Raw genomic sequence first — 18,419 nt, 5'->3', positions numbered from 1 at the left:
GACATGGTTAACATAATGCTTCTTTTTTGCACAGTAAAGTTTTAAGTATCATTTGTGCAGTAACTCTGTATTTTAGAGCTTGATAAAGGTTTGATAAACTAATCCCTCACCCATGTGGTTATATCAGCTAGTGTTAAATAGACAGTTGCAGGACAACACACACACACATTTACTAACTTAGTCGCTGATTTTAAAAGATGAGAGAAAATTGGAGTACATTAAGGATACCCTTGTGGACGCAGGGGTAACATAAACTGTGTCTGAAGATAAGAATACAACTTTATCTTCTATTAAGTGATTGTTTTACTTGATGTACCGTAAAAGAAGACGGTGGAAAATATTACACTCGACGGTGTGGATGTCGCATTTGCATTACTGTGACAGAAGGCAGAGTGAATCGACCAAAATGAATCGACACTTGCACGGTTCTATTGATTTAAACCAGCCGTTTGAAAGAATCGACTCACTGCGCCGAGTCAGAACGGTCCGCTGTCTAGTGTTCGGGTCACTAAAAGTGCGCATGCGCAGTAGTATCCGGTTTCTTTACTTTAAATAAATAAATACGTAACACTGTTGTGTTTCAGTGTTTAAATAGAATGTCACCAGGGCCGCAAATGTATTTAAAGTTTAGTATTGTGATAAAACAACAAGAAGTGTATTAAATTAGATTTGACAGACAGGATTTAGAGTTGGGTGTTTACCTTGCCTCAGGTGGGACATACAGATGCTCTCAAACCTGCTACAGGACTTGGACAGGTAGGACCTTCTAGAATTTAACCTAAGCATGCTGAATTAAGACGTATTGTCTTAATATTGTTTTTATATTCAAATTTAAAACATATTATCATTATTAACCATGTCCCATGTCTTACAGCGAGTTTGACATTTTTAGGTCAGTCAAGACGCATGCTTTATTTATCTATTTTAAATAAAATATAAATAAAATTATAATTATTTAAAAAAACAGTATCAAATAAAATTAAATACATAAAATATGTTTCTAAAACAAGCCTAAAACAACTGGTACATGACGAATATTATTACCTGTTTTTAACTTGTTTTTACATTACATTACATTATGTTTAATGGTCATGGAACATAATAGATCAATCAACAACATAAATTATAAATAAATACTTAGATTCAAATAGTAAAATAAGCCATTTGATGCTATAGAAACATTTGGTGTGACAGCTGTATGTCAAATGATCTTGGAGCATAATTCATTCGTATTTTAAAATATATGTTAAAAATGATTCAAAACGTATATTACAAAAACAAGCCTTGTGGTAAATGAAGGAAAATATTATCTATGTTTTGCAGTTGGTTTAAGGTCATTAGTTTAAGGTCAAATATGCTTCATCTTCATCTGACTTTTATACACTTTCAGATCTGATCATAGCTTACATGGTTTCTCTGTGAATTATGCTTAAACTATGAACCTTGTGTTGCTTGGTTATGTTAATCCTTTATTTTATTATTTTATACAGTTAATTAAATTCAGAATCCCCAAATAAGAACACGAGCATGCAGAGTATAAGAAAGCCCTTCTACTAGGTTTTCTGGCACTTAAGGGCTTAATCAGTCCTGATTAGAGATAGAAGAAATGGTTGAGTCTATAATCACCGAGCCTACGAATGCATAAAGTGGTGCAGTGTGTAAAAAAGCTGCTTCCAGATTTACTCACTTACTCGCTTTCTTAACCGCCAGTCCATCGCAGGGCAAACACACACACAGACACACACACAGACACACACACAGACACACACACACAGACACACACACACACACACACACACACATTCACCTATAGGGCAATTCAGTATCTCCAATTAACCTGACTGCATGTTTTTGGACTGTGGAAGGAAACCGGAGCCATGCAGACACGGGGAGAACATGCAAACTCCACACAGAAAGGCCCCGGACTGCCCAGGGATCGAACCCAGGACCTTCTTGCTGTGAGGTGATAGTGCTACCCACCGTGCCACCCTTACTCCCAGATAATGTTTTCCACTTGCAACAACAGTTGAGAGATGCTGGCATCCGGAGACACCATTTCAGATTATTTTAGCAGTTGGTGCCTCGTGTTTTTGCTGCTTCTTTCTTAGGGCTTTATTTCTCAAGCTCTGATTTCTCAGATAAAGGAAACACTTGCTTTAATCCCAGCAGTCGTGTCCCATTTTTATCCAGACATTAACACACACATTTTAATTATAAGAACAGTAACTGCACTCACTGGTTCTGTTACATTATTTCCAAGGAAGTTTTTGTGTCAATAAAATGAAGAATAATTTAAATAAATATACATAAAGAGTCATAACAATTAAGGCACTGTTTAGAACAGCATGATGAACCTTTATTTATTGGGAAAGGGGGCCACCTAGTGTTTAAAATGTACAAAGATTCTGTTTAATGGCCATTTTACTTGTATTACTGCGCTGATAAAAATAGCATATTAAAATATTCATCAATTCATTTAGTGTCTGTTTTACTACCGCTTTATCCTGGTCAGGGTCGTGGTGGGTTTGATTCATTGGGTGAAAAAGCAGGAATTGATACGGACATGTCGCTGGTCCACACACACACACACACACACACACACAGACACAAACACACTTAGGGCAATTTTTAGTAGGTCCAGTTGACCTGACTGCAGTGGGAGTAAACTGGAGCACCCGGAGGAAACCCATAGGATCTTTTTGCTGTCCAGAGTGCCACCATACCTCCCTGTATTAAAATATACAGGTAAAAGAGTACAGTTTGCAGAAGTGACTTGAATTAATATATATAAAATCACTCTTTTAGGTTGTAAGGAGAGAGAGAGAGAGAGAGAGAGAGAATGGTGTCTGGAAGACCTCACGGTGAACTATACACTTACTTTGCAGTAGAGGTAAGACACAACAGTGTGCTATCATACTTAATGTGGTAAGACATAAACAGCTGATTTTTTGTTTTACATATTTTGACAATGTAACCGTACATTCTTCCACATTAAAGGAACGACACATTTCTGGCAAGTCTATTTATTATGTCAAAGACAGTCATGGACAATTTAGTGTCTCCAGTTCACCTCACTTGCACTGAGGAAAGCGACGCTCCCAGAGGAAACCCACACAGACACAGTGAGAACATGCAAACTCCACACAGAAAGGACCCGGACCGCCCCACCTGGGAATCAAACCCAGGTCCCTCTTGCTGTGAGGCGACAGTGCTACCCACCGAGCCACTGTGCCACCCAGCAAGTGTCTTAAACAGATAACTCAAGACAGAGTTCTTTTATTTATTGCCTGTTTTACTGACGCCTTATCTTATCAAGGGTCGCGGTGGGTCCATTTCACTGGGTGGAAATGCAGGAATCACCCCTGACAGGTAGCCAGTGCATTACAGAGCTAACACACACACACACACACACACACACACAGGAGGACTGTAGTATCTCCAATTAACCTGACTGCATGTCTTTGGACTGTGGGAGAAACCGGAGCACTGGGAGGAAACATACACAGAAAGGCCTTGGACTGCTCCACCGGGGGATCAAACCCAGAACCTTCAAGACAGTGCTACCCACCGAGCCACTGTGCGACCCAGACAGAGTTGGATTCTGTAAAAGTAGACTAAGTCAGATATGAATGAAGAGGGGAGAAGACCATTTAATTAGTAGTTTTTTATCACCGTTGCACGAGATGAATTGCTTTCTGCTCTGTTTGCTTTTTCTATTTTTGTTGAGAATATGTAGAACTACTTAAGTTAAAGTTTTAGTTTAAGTCAAAATATTATGACCGATCAATTTCTACTAAATACAGCTTGCGTGTGGGAGCTGTAAAACACTCATCTTCTTATAACTGGTCTATTTTATTTTCAATTAATGCATTAGTGCATAAAGTGTGATTGACATGAAATGTGGCCACTGTTTCTTTAATTTGTGGTTTGTTATCATAGTTACGCCTCAAGCACTGCTAATCTAGAAAGTTTTCATTCATCAGTAGCCAGTTTGCACCATTTTTGCATTTTTCCTTCTGTAACCTGCACTGTTTGTGAGGATGAGAGCCTTTTTAAAAAGTAGATCGTGATGACCTGTCGACTGAAATAGTAGATCTCAAGCCACGAAAGTGTGGGCATCCGATCTAAAGCCACTGGTCTCAAAGCATAAATACATATTGGAGAGGGCGCCAAACCATCACATGGAACCACACACCCTGTCACATCTGGGGCAAATAAAAAGGTCTTAATCCACCTTCTGCACATAAGTAGTATACCCTGAGGAAACGCATGTAAATGCATGAGAGGTTCTTACAGTACTGTGACAGTATACAGTCTAAGCAATTGAGGTTTAACTGCCTTGCTCAAGGACCCGGCAGTGCCAACCTGGTAGTGGTAGGGCTTGAACCAGCGACCTTTTGATTACTAGTTGAGTACCTTAACCACTAAACTACAATTGCCCGTTTAATGAATTAGTATTTTTATATTGTTGTTGTTCTACATTTACATTTTAGGCATTTAGCAGATGCTTTTATCCAAAGTGACTTACAATTGTCACCCTAGATATACAGTGCAGGCAAGTGAGGGTTAAAGGCCTTGCTCAGGGGCCCAACAGTGGCAACCTGGCAGATGTGGGGCTTGAACCAGCGACCTTTCAATTCTTAGTCCTGTACCTTACCCACTGAGCCACCACCACTTGATGCTGCTCAGTATACTTACTATCTGCTGTGCCACCATGCCAACCCATAATTGCCTTTGTGCCTACAAAATTTGGTTAAAGCCACCCTTAAATGCCGACTTAGTTGATTTTAATAATGACACAGATCATCTGTAGCCATGTTGCTGTAATGATACCAGTATTCTGAATGTGTTGTATGAGCCATTATCTTTTGAGTAATAAAAAGCACTGGTACTATTGGATGTTGCTATTAAACAGAGTTTGATGCTGGACTTTCATTGGTCTTTTATAAAGTAGTAAAAACATTGATCATAAATCTCAGTCCGTAAATGCAACATCTTGCAATTATGGCCGAGTAACAGCAGTTTCTAATTAGATATGGGACTCCGTGTGCACACTTTATTAAGTAGAATTATTTTTTAAAGTTGCCTCCCTGCCAAGTCTTCTTTGTTAGTGCTGGACTATAACAGACCTCTGCGGTATGCAGTAGAGCACTTCTATCTGTCCAAAGGCTGAACAGGGTGTGCTTTGTTGCTAGTCTGTAATGAAATGCTTGATCATCGCTCCCTCACGGCCCTGTCTCGTTAATCTAAAAGCCGTAGCTGGCACTGACCCGCTGGAATGTGAAATCTGTCTGCCATGCCAAGGCAATCAGCATTATACACCATGTAATTAGCAGAGATACCCGGGTTTGTTTTGCTGGGGGATTGCAAACCAACTTGTGGCCAAACAAAAACCAACTGTTGTTAAGTATAAAATATATATAAAATTTATATAAATCACATCTGAAAAACACTCAAACTGCCAATGTGATATAATGCGAGGGTCCTCAAACCAATGAAACAATGAAAATAATCAACTAATCAATCACATTCTTTCTGACTTCATCTGAATTCATTCTTAGTCTGTTTTACCACCGTTTTATACTATTCAGGGTCACTGTGGGTACAATTCACTGGGCAAAATGCAGGAAACACCCTGGAAAGGTCGCCAGTCCATCACAGGGCACACACATTCACACACACACACACACACACACACACCTAGGGCAAGTTAGGGCAAGTAGCTTCAATAAGCCTAACTTTGTCTTTGTTTCCTGGAGGAAACCCATGCAGACACAGGGAGAACATGCAAACTTTACACTAAAAGGACCCAGACTGCTCAGCCTGGGAACAGAACCCAGGACCTTTTTTGCTGTGAGGCGACAGTGCTACCCACCGAGCCCACATTATATTAAATCTTATTATATCAAACTTATATTTGGGGTGAATCTTTCAGGATACAATTACATAGATGGATGGATGGATGGAATGTAGCCAACTTTAAGGAACTAATTATTGGTCCTTTTATTAGTTTGCTTGGTGTATATACCAAAGGACCAGCAGGTGGCACTTCATTTGCACATAAAATCTGTCGTATTCTCTCTCACTATTCTGAAGCTGGCATGAACGTTTACATCTCTAAAGATCCTTCTTGTTTCTTGATTGTTTGCAATAAAGCATGAAACTTATAATAATAAACAACATGCACCACCAAAACCCACTAAAAGTACTTCAAAAATAAATAAACTCTGCTGCAAATCCATAACAATATTTGCATAATTATTCAGATTCATCCATAATCCTTCTCTGTGAAAGTGAAAGCAAGATGCTAATGTAGATGTATTTAAAAATGTGTTTATCCAAAATTAATAAGTACTATAACTTTTTTATATAGTGTAAGTATCTGTGAAGCCTTATTTGCTTCAAGCATTAGTAAATCATTTCAATTTATTTAGTTGTGGCAGTAGGAAGGGTTTTTATTATTATTATTATTATTATTATTATTATTATTATTATTATTTAGAAAGGGTTATTATTATTTAGGGAGTGTTATTATTATTATTATTATTATTATTATTGATATTATTTAGCGAGGGTTATTATTATTATTTGAGGAGGGTTATTATTATTATTATTATTATTATTATTATGTAGGGAGGGTTATTATTTTTATTATTATTATTATTATTATTATTTAGGGAGGGTTATTATTACTATTAATATAATTATTATTTAGCAAGGGTCATTATTATTATTATTATTATTGATATTATTTAGCAAGGGTTATTATCATATTAATTATTACTTAGGGAGGGTTATTTTTATTATTATTATTTTTATTTAGGGAGGGTTATTATTATTATTATTATTATTAATATTATTTAGCGAGGGTTATTATTTTTATTATTATTATTATTGATATTATTTAGCAAGGGTTATTATGATTATTATTATTTAGAGGGTTATTATTTTTGTTATTATTATTATTATTATTATTTAGAGAGGGTTATTTATTATTATTATTATTATTAATAATAATATTTAGGGAGGATTATTATTATTATTAATTCGGGAGAGCTATAATTATTATTATTATCATTATTATTATTATTGTTATGATTATTATTGTTATTATTATTATTACTATTATTGAGCTCTTAACTTGATTCAGACTCCTGGTGGACTGGATGAATACTGTTTCCTCAGAATCTTCTGTTTGGGTATTTAGACTTGTTAATGACTCGTTCATTGTTCCTCTAATACTATCTACTTATCTTGTTGCTGGCCGTCCTCTTCCTCTTTTACCTTCAACTCCTCTGGAAATAACTGAATTATGATAATGGATAAATTGGTTCAATCGGGAGCTTGAGTGAGAGGTTTGTATTAAAGCCAGTTTTGTTCTGAAGGGTGAGAGATATAAAACAGTACAGATGTGATGTGGACTGCTTTATGATAGTATAGGTCAGACTTTCATGTGCATGACTTACCATCACAAAGAGTGACTGAATTAAATGTGTCAGTGGATTATAAACATGTCAGACCTGCTCTGATTCTGATTCGAGCCAGCATCAGTCTCAGTGCTGCGTTATTTCATTTGAAGTTGATGTTTGTGACTCAGCTTCAGTCACTTGGGTTACACAGTTGTAAAATTTGGGTCAGACTCATGCAACACAAACATAGAAAAGGGAACTGGGACCTGAATATAGTAATGTGTCATTTTTAAATCAATGTGTTGTGTACCTTACCTGTTATAAATACTGCTTTCACCAACCTAATCACATACCACTTGTGTTAAAGCCCTGTGTGTGTGTGTGTGTGTGTGTTATGATAATTAGAATACAAAACAACTGCTTATATTTGCTAGTTTTAATTATATATAATTTCTCTTAGTCCCGTAAGAGGAAAATTATAATTATATAATTGATATTGACTTGGTTGTGGTGGCACAGCACTAGTGTGGGTGATCCTAGGGCCTGGGTTCAACCCAGGGGCGTCATTAAACCCAATTTACCGGGGAACATGCTTTCATAAAATGTTGCTGTGACCCATTAAAATCAGGACATCAAAATAGTAACAAGACATTTTATCAGCTCCACTTACCATATAGAAGCATTTTGAAGTTCTACAATTACTGACTGTAGTCCATCTGTTTCTCTACATACTTTTTTTAGCCCCCTTTCACCCTGTTCTTCAATGGTCAGGACCCCCCACAGACACTGTCACTGACATGGTGGTGGTGGTGTGTTAGTGTGTGTTGTGCTCAGGGCCGGAGTGGGCCCCTTTTTCAGCCCGGGAGTTTTATGCCTAAACCCGGCCCACTTTTTCCATGGAGGAGAAATTTTAATAAATGAAACAGCAGCTAGCTCTTACAATGCCTTTTTATTGGTTATATAACAGAAAACACTTCACTTAAACATGTTCAATTCAAATTTAAATCATTTAAAGATTTAAAAGGTAAAAAAAAATTTGATAAAGATGAAAACGTATTTACATTTGTACCGAAGCAAAATTTGAAATAAAAATAATTTGAAATTAATATTGCATGTCTTCCCAGCAGAGAGGTGCTCTATTGTTAGGTTTACACTAAACTCTTAAGTAGCTTCACTACACGCATATTTAGTGGCTACCTACAGCATCAAAAGCCTCCTAAGCAGTGCACTGGTTTCAGTAACTTTATTAATAATGGTGTCATTGTCTATAGACATGAGACATGGCTTATCTGCTGCTCTGAGGCTAAAAAAACATTTCATTATAGGTTAGCCTCTTTTGCTGAATAACATAACATGAACATAACATAACATGGTGTAAAATTGATAGTGATTTAGGCTAATTGTCTCCATTTGTTAAAATAAATTAGGCTATCGTGCTGACATCTTTCTGAATGTCTGAACAATTTAACATATATCATGTATATTCTCCACATTATATTTTACATTACAAGTAACTATCTTAGTTTAAATAACTCTGTTAGACTATCCTCTACCTGTCCCTTCAGTAGTCATGGCCTCCTTGGGATCATCAGTACAGTAGCGTCGGAACAAAAACATTCCATTAATGAGTTAGGCTATTTAATATATTACACTTCAAATTATGTTTCTTATTTTCAGCTTGAAACTGGATATTTGTGATTAATGGTGTGTATTGGGTTCTACCAAATAAACTACACTAAGTTGACATTGCAAATGTCCATATCTCTCTTTACCGGCTGCATGGGGTCTGTCCTCTGGAAAACAAGTCTGGTAATTTGGCACATTTGGCAGCATCTTCTTCTAACCCCCCTTTTTTTAACTGGCTTTTTTTGGCTTCACCTGGCCTCTTCCTGCCCTCCATCACCACCGAGTCCGACTGATGGTTTGCGCTATTTACTTTTACCGGCGCTCCAGAAAAGACGCTTCGTGGGCCAAACCAACTTAAACTTTGGGAGGGTGGGATTCCCTCAGATGGTAGAACCCATCTGATCTACTGTGATGTAGGGGCTGCGCTGTCAGATGAATGAATGCAAGAAGAAAAATAGAAAAGTGACAGATGTGTCAAAATTATTTTTCCCAACCGGCCCAAACTCGAGATTGACATGAGCCGGCCCATCGGGAATCCTCCCGAATCTCCCGATTAGCCACTCCGGGCTTGGTTGTGCTGGTATGAGTGGATCAGACACAGCAGCGCTGCTGGAGTTTTTAAATACTGTGTCCACTCACTGTCCACTCTATTAGACACTCCTACCTAGTTGGTTCACCTTGTAGATGTAAAGTCAGAGACGATCGCTCATCTATTGCTGCTGTTTGAACAAAGCATGCAGAGAAACAAATGGACTACAGTCAGTAATTGTAGAACTACAAAGTGCTTCTATATGGTAAGTGGAGCTGATAAAATGGACAGTGAGTGTAGAAACAAGGAGGTGGTTTTAATGTTATGGCTGATCAGTGTAATTAAATGTTTATTAGAAAATTAGACACCCCATTCCCTAGGTACACAAATAAAGAAACAAGAAACGTATTGTTCAGCCAAGATAATAGCCACAGCAGCTGACATGGGCTTATGAATCTAGCAAACAAACACAGCAGACCTATAGCTATATGTTTGGCTAGCCACGTATACGACATTAAATAAGAAACTGCAGAAGAAAACTAAATTGTGGTGCAAAACTGTATAGAATTACACCATTTATGTTTTGGCACGGTGGCACAGTGGTGAAGGTCCTGGGTTCAATTCCTTGTCAGGGCTGTCAGGGTACTTTCTGTGTGGAGTTTGCATGTTCTCACTGTCAAGTCAAATTTATGCATATAGCGCTTTTTACAATGGATATTGTCTCAAAGCAACTTTACAGAATCCAGGTCCAACCCCTGTTGAGCAAACCAAGGGCGACAGTGGCAAAAAAAACGCCCTTAAAATTACAGGAAGAAACCTTGAGAGGAACCAGACTCAGCAGAAACCTCCGTCCTCCTTGGGTGACCTGGAGGATCATTTAAATGAATAGGATTTACACAAATCATATATACAGTACACAAAATTAAATTGAACTAAAAGTTATAACTTGGCAGCACGGTGGCTCAGTCTGTAGCACTGTCGCCTCACAGCAAGAAGGTCCTGGGTTCGATTCCCAAGCGGGGCGGTCCGAGTCCTTTCTGTGCGGAGTTTGCATGTTCTCCCCGTGTCTGCGTGGGTTTCCTCTCACAGTCCAGAAACATGCAGTCAGGTTATTTAGAGAAACTGATTGCCTTAATTGCCCTATAGGTGAATGGGTGTGTGTATGTGTGTGTGTGTGTCTAGCCTGCGATGGACTGGCCAAGACCAGGATAAAGCAATAGTAAAAAAGACAACGATAGAAGGAATTAATGTTCTGTTTTAATTTGTCAGTGCACATAAACAAAATGAATAAGATTAATACAAAACAAGTGCTGAGCGACGCCCACTTTAATGCTTTCACTTTATTTAGTGTTTACAGGCTTCTTTTAGATGCACAGTTGTGCCCTTATGACTAACTGGCAAGCAAAGAGCAAGTTTAATTCTGTGTGTGTCCCAGTATAGAAACACCAATAGCTCAAATTTTATATACTTTTTGTGTCAATGTAGAGAGTTGTAGTGTTAATGTCCAGCTTCCTTTTACCTCCCCAAACATGCTAACAGCTTGAGTGGCTACTCTAAATAACAGCGAGTTTTATTAATAATTAAACATTTACAAGTGCTTTTGTAGTACCATGCAATGGAATAGCACTCTGTTCTGGGACAGACTCTAGACCCCCCACAACACTGATAAAGCTAGATAAAGCAAACCCCATTTCCAGAAAAGTTGGGACACTTTCTAAAAGTGCAATAAAACTGTAATATGTTAAATGTGATAGAAGTACTGTGACAGTGTTCACTGTCAAGGGCCCAAAAGTGGCAACCTGGCAGTGGTGGCATTTGAACCAGCGACCTTTTAATTACTGGTCTGGTACAATAACCACTAGGCTGCAACTGCCCTGTATAAACATGATATACATGATAACCATGATTGTATTTTGTGAATATATAAAACAGTAGAATGTGACACCTGCAACACACTCCAAAAAAGTTGGGACAGAGGCAAAAGTAAACTAGGGTAACAAGTAACACTGTTCCGGGAAGGTTCCACAATAGCAGTTTAACTGGTAACAGGTGAGGTTATCGAGTCTGAGTGTAAAGGAAAAGTGGGCATCTGCGTGGACATGATTGGTTGTTGTCTAAGGTGGGGATGACCTAAACATGCTAGCCTTTGGGAGGTGCACTTGTCAATGCACTTTTAATTAATGCCGTTCCCAAGCCCGGATTGAAATAGAAGGGCTGAGTCAGGAGGGGTATCCGGTGTAAAAAAACGTGCCAAGTCTGGTATGCAGACCAGATCCGCTGTGGTGACCCATAAATATAGAGGAGCAGCCGAAAGAAAACATATATAAATATATATATATATATAAAGAAAATTTGTATTTTTTATTTGCTACAAAGGCTGAAGTGTGCCAACAAATAGTGAATGTGAATGAAGGCATGTTGGCACTAAACAGACTTTAAAATGCAGAGAAAGGCTCCGTAAGCCCACTGTGTAAGCATAAAGTTAAATGATTAAATCTCCTAAGAGCGGCTCGATGATTCCAAACTGAACGATGTTTAATAATTCATGAGTGCTGGTGTACACTTCGCTCTGTAAAGCAAGCCAAACTGAGAGAGGAAGCCAACTCACAGGGATGTGTTTAGCTTGAAGAAAATGCCGAGACGGCATAAGTTTCTGCTCACGCTTAAACTAGTTAAACTTTTAATGGTTTGATAGAAACGGTGGTGGGGTTTTCACTGTATTCTTTTTTTTTTTTTTTTGGCTTCTTCTGTATTTTGGTGTCTCCACAGCGGATCCGATCCGCATACTGGACATGGCACAGTTTTTACACCTTACGCAACCCCTTCTTTTTCTATCTGGGCTTGGGACTGGCATTGAGAGCTCACCGCCTACTTCATACCCCTCTACCCCCTTTGACATTAGCCAATCATGTCCATGCAGATCCCTGACCGGCCGCAACCACAGATCTCAGCAGTAGTTGGCTAGCATACTTAATGCTGCACTACCAAGTGACCAAACTCAAAAAAAGTTTAAGTAAAGAAAAAAGCCCATAGAAATATGTATGCTCATGTATGTAACATATATGTAACATACACCGACTAGGCATAACATTATGACCACTGAAAGGTGAAGTGAATAACACTGATTATCTCTTCATCACGGCACCTGTTAGTGGGGGGGATATATTAGGCAGCAAGTGAATATTTTATCCTTAAAGTTGATGTTAGAAGCAGGAAAAATGGACGAGCGTGAGGATCTGAGCGAGTTTGACGAGGGCCAAATTGTGATGGCTAGACGACTGGGTCAGAGCATCTCCAAAACTGCAGCTCTTGTGGGGTGTTCCCGGTCTGCAGTGGTCAGTATCTATCAAAAGTGGTCCAATGAAGGAACAGTGGTAAACCAGAGACAGGGTCATGGGCGGCCAAGGCTCATTGATGCACGTGGGGAGCGAAGGCTGGGCCGTGTGGTCCGATCCCACAGACGATCTACTGTAGCTCAAACTGCTGAAGAAGTTCATGCTGGTTCTGATAGAAAGGTTTCAGAATACACAGAGCAGCACAGTTTGTTGTGTATGGGGCAGCAAAAGGGGGACCAACACGATATTAGAAAGGTGGTCATAATGTTATTATGGGTATTGCGTATATTGTATAAAGTTACATCTACATATACCCAGAGGAAACATATACAGTATGTAATAATAACGTATCACCTTACAGATAACATATGTGGAAAAACCATTACTGATATAGGGGCATACATGCCATATATTACATTTCTCTGTGGGTTAAAACAGCACACCATGGCCACAGATTCCTTAAATCCTGTACAAGTTCTGTACAACAAACTCCTAATAAAAAGCTCTTATTAAAATAGCAAAACAACAAAGAAAGAACTTGAAGCTTCAATCCGCCGTGGCTTATCATCCGAGTCCCACTTCATAAGAAACCCAAGCACCGTTCTCAGTAAGATTTGATGGGGTCGTGTACACTTGTTTTTAATGAAAGTGTTTTTGACAGGCTGAGGAATATGATTATCTGTGGTGAATTTAGTGGAGAGCTCTTTAAATGGCACACAAACAAATTCAGTAGTATGAGATGCCAATTTCTCTGGTGCCAGTCGAGAGCAGGGTTTGAATGCATGGCAGCGCACATCACTGAGTTATTTCTTAGTATTGGTGCTTAAGAAGCTCTTACAAAAAGAACACAAGATGAAAGCTGTTCAGCAATTAAATTAAACAAAACAAAATAAAGAACATTTACAGCTGCAACAACCAGGTTTGGAAAACCTTTGGAATTACCTGATAGAGTGTGTGGCAGGCATCAAATTCTACATTTCTTTATATTTATAAAATACAGTGGGTTGCGTGGTGGGGGCAGCACGGTGGCTCGGTGGGTAGCACTGTCGCTTCACAGCAAGAAGGTCCTGGGTTCGATTTTGACGTGACCTGGGTCCTTTCTGTCTGGAATTTGCAAGTTCTCCCCTCCGGGAGCTCCGGTTTCCTACCACAGTCCAAAGACATACGGTCAGGTTGATTACTCACTCACTCACTCATTACTTTCTTAACCGCTTATCCAATCAGGGTCGCGGGGAGGGTGCTGGAGCCTATCCCAGCTTTTCAATGGGCGCAAGGCACACAGTAACACCCTGGACGAAGCGCCAGTCCATCACAGGGCAGACACACACACACACACACTCATAGACACACCCATTCACCTATAGGGCAATTTAGTATCTCCAGTGAACCTGACTGCATGTTTTTGGACTGTGGGAGGAAACCCAAGCAGACACGGGGAGAACATGCAAACCCCACACAGAAAGGACCCGGACCGCCCCGCCTGGGGATCGAACCCAGGACCTTCTTTCTGTGAGGCGACAGTGCTACCCACAGAGGAACCGTGCTGCTCTGGTTGATTAGAGATCCTAAATTGCCCTGCCTAGGTGTGTGTGTGTGTTTGCCCTATGATGGACTGGTGACCTGTCCAGGGTGTTTAGTGGATTGCAACCACTGCGATACTGTCCAGGACAAACTGGTGGTAAAACAGACAGTGAATAAATGAATGAAAATACAGTGTCCTAACTTCTGTGGAAATGGGGTTTGTATGATAAGCTATTCAAAACTGTATCATGTTTATGAATGATTTCCCTCGTCATCATGGCTGTAATTAATTAGAAAAGAAAACATTAAAATCTCAAGCTGTTCTTGTTTATATCAGCGTATTTGTCTCATTATTTGTACAGAACTTGTTATAGTAAGCGCTATCACATCTACCCGACGCTACACTGAGTGACACGTTTTCCAAATCAGTTATATGCATATTACTATGTGCTCATTACAAAGCTCATGTTTGGATTTGACCCAAATCTGTCAATATGTGGATCAAACCTGCCCTGAAACCCACATGTGCACATTCTCCAAAATAAATAAGCAGATGAATTATTAATGTGAGTCAAAAACATAAAGCATAAACAGCTCAAGCTTTCATCCCATAGATGATTAGCTTTGGGGTGTGTGTGCAAGATACGAGCCTGGAGTGTTACTGATGCACATGGCTCAGTACATGGTGATATAAATATGCCAGTGTGCCAGACAAGTATATATTAGTACATGGTGATATAAATATGCCAGTGTGCCAGACAAGTATATATCAGTACATGGTGATATAAATATGCCAATGTGCCAGTTAGGTATATATTAATGTCTGTATAAAGGGACCTCTATACCTTTGCCCATAATAAATCATTCATGCATTCATTGTCTGTGTTACCACTGCTTTATCTTTTTAAGGGTTGCAGTGGGTACAATTTACTGGGCAAAAGGTAGGAAACACCCCAGACAGGTCACCAGGCCATCACAGGGCAAACACACACACACAAACACACACACGCACAGGGCACTTTAGTATGTCCAATTAACCTGGCTGCATGTCTTTGGACTGTGGACATGGCCTTGCCCTGTGATGCCCTCGGTGCAGTGGTGGGCTGTGTTAAGTGACAATGATTTTCCAAAGTCCTCCCAAACTCATGTGGCAATATCCATCATGGTAGCATGACTTTTATTTAAAACAATATAATCTACAGACTTAATAGTTACTCAAATTCAGCAGCAGCTTCTGCTCTTGGTTTCTACAAACCAGAATGTCCCCTGACTCCCTGAATCTTTTTATGATATTATGACCTGTAGATGGTGAAACGCCTAAATTCTTTGCCATCTTCCACTGAGAAACATTGTTATTGAACATACTGCCGGTTCTCTCACATAGCTCTGGCACAATGTGGTGAACCACGACTAAAACTACTTTACAAAGACTACACTTTGATATCAGTTTTGATAACCTCACCTGTTACCAGTTAACCTGCCAGTTGTGGAACCTTCCAGTGTAAGTCTTAATTGGCCTCCGTCCCAACTTTTTAAGTGGGTTCCAGGCATCACATTTTGTTGTTTTTTTATATGTAAAAAATTACATTTAGTTTTTATAGAAATTTTACAAAGTGTCCCAACTTTTCTAAAAATTGGGTTTGTAAGTCGTACAAACTTTATATTCATGTCTGTTTGTCCACCTATCTGTCCATCTATCCATCCATCTGTTATTGATCCTAAAAGTGGTGCAACCATATAAAAGTGGTGCAACCAGTATATATAACAGTGGTGCAACCATAGAAAAGTGGTGCAACCAGTATATATAAAAGTGGTGCAACCAGTATATATAACAGTGGTGCAACCATATAAAAGTGGTGCAACCAGTATATATAACAGTGGTGCAACCATATAAAAGTGGTGCAACCAGTATATATAACAGAGGTGCACCCAGTATATATAACAGTGGTGCAACCAGTATATATAAAAGTGGTGCAACCATATTTAAAGTGGTGCAACCAGTATATATAAAAGTGGTGCAACCATATTTAAAGTGGTGCAACCAGTATATATAAAAGTGGTGCAACCATATAAAAGTGGTGCAACCAGTATATATAAAAGTGGTGCAACCATATAAAAGTGGTGCAACCAGTATATATAAAAGTGGTGCAACCATATAAAAGTGGTGCAACCAGTATATATAAAAGTGGTGCAACCAGTATAAAAGTGGTGCATTCAGTATATATAAAAGTGGTGCAACCAGTATATATAACAGTGGTGCAACCATATAAAAGTGGTGCAACCAGTATATATAAAAGTGGTGCAACCAGTATATATAAAAGTGGTGCAACCATATAAAAGTGGTGCAACCAGTATATATAAAAGTGGTGCAACCAGTATATATAAAAGTGGTGCAACCAGTATATATAACAGTGGTGCAACCAGTATATATAACAGTGGTGCAACCATATAAAAGTGGTGCAACCAGTATATATAACAGTGGTGCAACCATATAAAAGTGGTGCAACCAGTATAGATAAAAGTGGTGCAACCATATAAAAGTGGTGCAACCAGTATATATAAAAGTGGTGCAACCATATAAAAGTGGTGCAACCAGTATATATAAAAGTGGTGCAACCAGTATATTTAAAAGTGGTGCAACCATATAAAAGTGGTGCAACCAGTATATATAACAGTGGTGCAACCAGTATATATACAAGTGGTGCAACCATATAAAAGTGGTGCAACCATATCAAAGTGGTGCAACCATATCAAAGTGGTGCAACCAGTATAACCATATTTAAAGTGGTGCAACCAGTATATATAAAAGTGGTGCAACCATATTTAAAGTGGTGCAACCAGTATATATAAAAGTGGTGCAACCATATTTAAAGTGGTGCAACCAGTATATATAAAAGTGGTGCAACCATATTTAAAGTGGTGCAACCAGTATATATAAAAGTGGTGCAACCATATTTAAAGTGGTGCAACCAGTATACAGTATATAACATATAAAAGTGGTGCAACCAGTATATATAAAAGTGGTGCAACCATATAAAAGTGGTGCAACCAGTATATATAAAAGTGGTGCAACCATATAAAAGTGGTGCAACCAGTATATACTGTATAACAGTGGTGCAACCAGTCTATATAAAAGTGGTGCAACCAGTATAAAAGTGGTGCAACCAGTAGATATAACAGTGGTGCAACCATATAAAAGTGGTGCAACCATATTTAAAGTGGTGCAACCAGTATATATAAAAGTAGTGCAACCATATTTAAAGTGGTGCAACCAGTCTACAGTATATAACATATAAAAGTGGTGCAACCAGTATATATAAAAGTGGTGCAACCATATAAAAGTGGTGCAACCAGTATATATAAAAGTGGTGCAACCATATAAAAGTGGTGCAACCAGTATATACTGTATAACAGTGGTGCAACCAGTCTATATAAAAGTGGTGCAACCAGTATAAAAGTGGTGCAACCAGTATATATAACAGTGGTGCAACCATATAAAAGTGGTGCAACCAGGATTTAACATGATATTATAATTATAGAATATAATAAGGATATACTGTTGGTATATACTGTAAGTGTTGGTTACAAAAATACAAACTATGCTTTGATTTTACACACGTTTCTTTTGTGATGATGTTTTTACCGATCAGAAATTATTCAGTGTGACAAGTGTAAAAGAAGATGTTTCATTCATTTATTCACGTTTCATGTTTTGACCACCGTTTTATCCTGGTCGGAGTCTCGGTGGGTCTGATTAATTGGGCAAAAAGCTAGGAAACACTCAGGCAGGTTACTAGTCCATCACAGGGCAAACACACACAAACGCTCATTTTTTTAGTAGCCCCAGTTAGCCTGACTGCATGTCTTTGGACTTGTGCGAGGAAACCAGAGCACCTGGAGAAAACCCACGTGGACACAGGGAGAACATGCAATCTTTACATAGTTAATATAACACATGGATAAAAAGGTTACTGTATATGGACGAGCATGATGTGTTGC

General features: G+C 38.7%; 1 protein-coding gene across 1 annotated transcript in view; it reads left to right on the top strand.

The window, feature by feature from the left end:
- The first annotated feature begins 728 nt into the window (after positions 1 to 728).
- The window catches only part of plppr5b (phospholipid phosphatase related 5b), a 72,742-nt gene continuing 55,051 nt past the window's right edge, over positions 729 to 18,419 (top strand). Inside the window, exons 1-2 of the mRNA XM_062992217.1 lie at positions 729 to 756; positions 2,806 to 2,890. Of these exons, the coding sequence (XP_062848287.1) occupies positions 2,840 to 2,890 (51 nt within the window). The 5' untranslated portion in view covers positions 729 to 756; positions 2,806 to 2,839. The remainder of the gene's footprint in view (positions 757 to 2,805; positions 2,891 to 18,419) is intronic.

The sequence above is a fragment of the Trichomycterus rosablanca genome, chromosome 3 (assembly GCF_030014385.1).
Source record: "Trichomycterus rosablanca isolate fTriRos1 chromosome 3, fTriRos1.hap1, whole genome shotgun sequence".
NCBI classification, from domain to species: domain Eukaryota; kingdom Metazoa; phylum Chordata; class Actinopteri; order Siluriformes; family Trichomycteridae; genus Trichomycterus; species Trichomycterus rosablanca.
The sequence above is the reverse complement of the archived record's forward strand: the minus strand, read 5'-3'. Positions and strand labels throughout refer to the sequence as shown.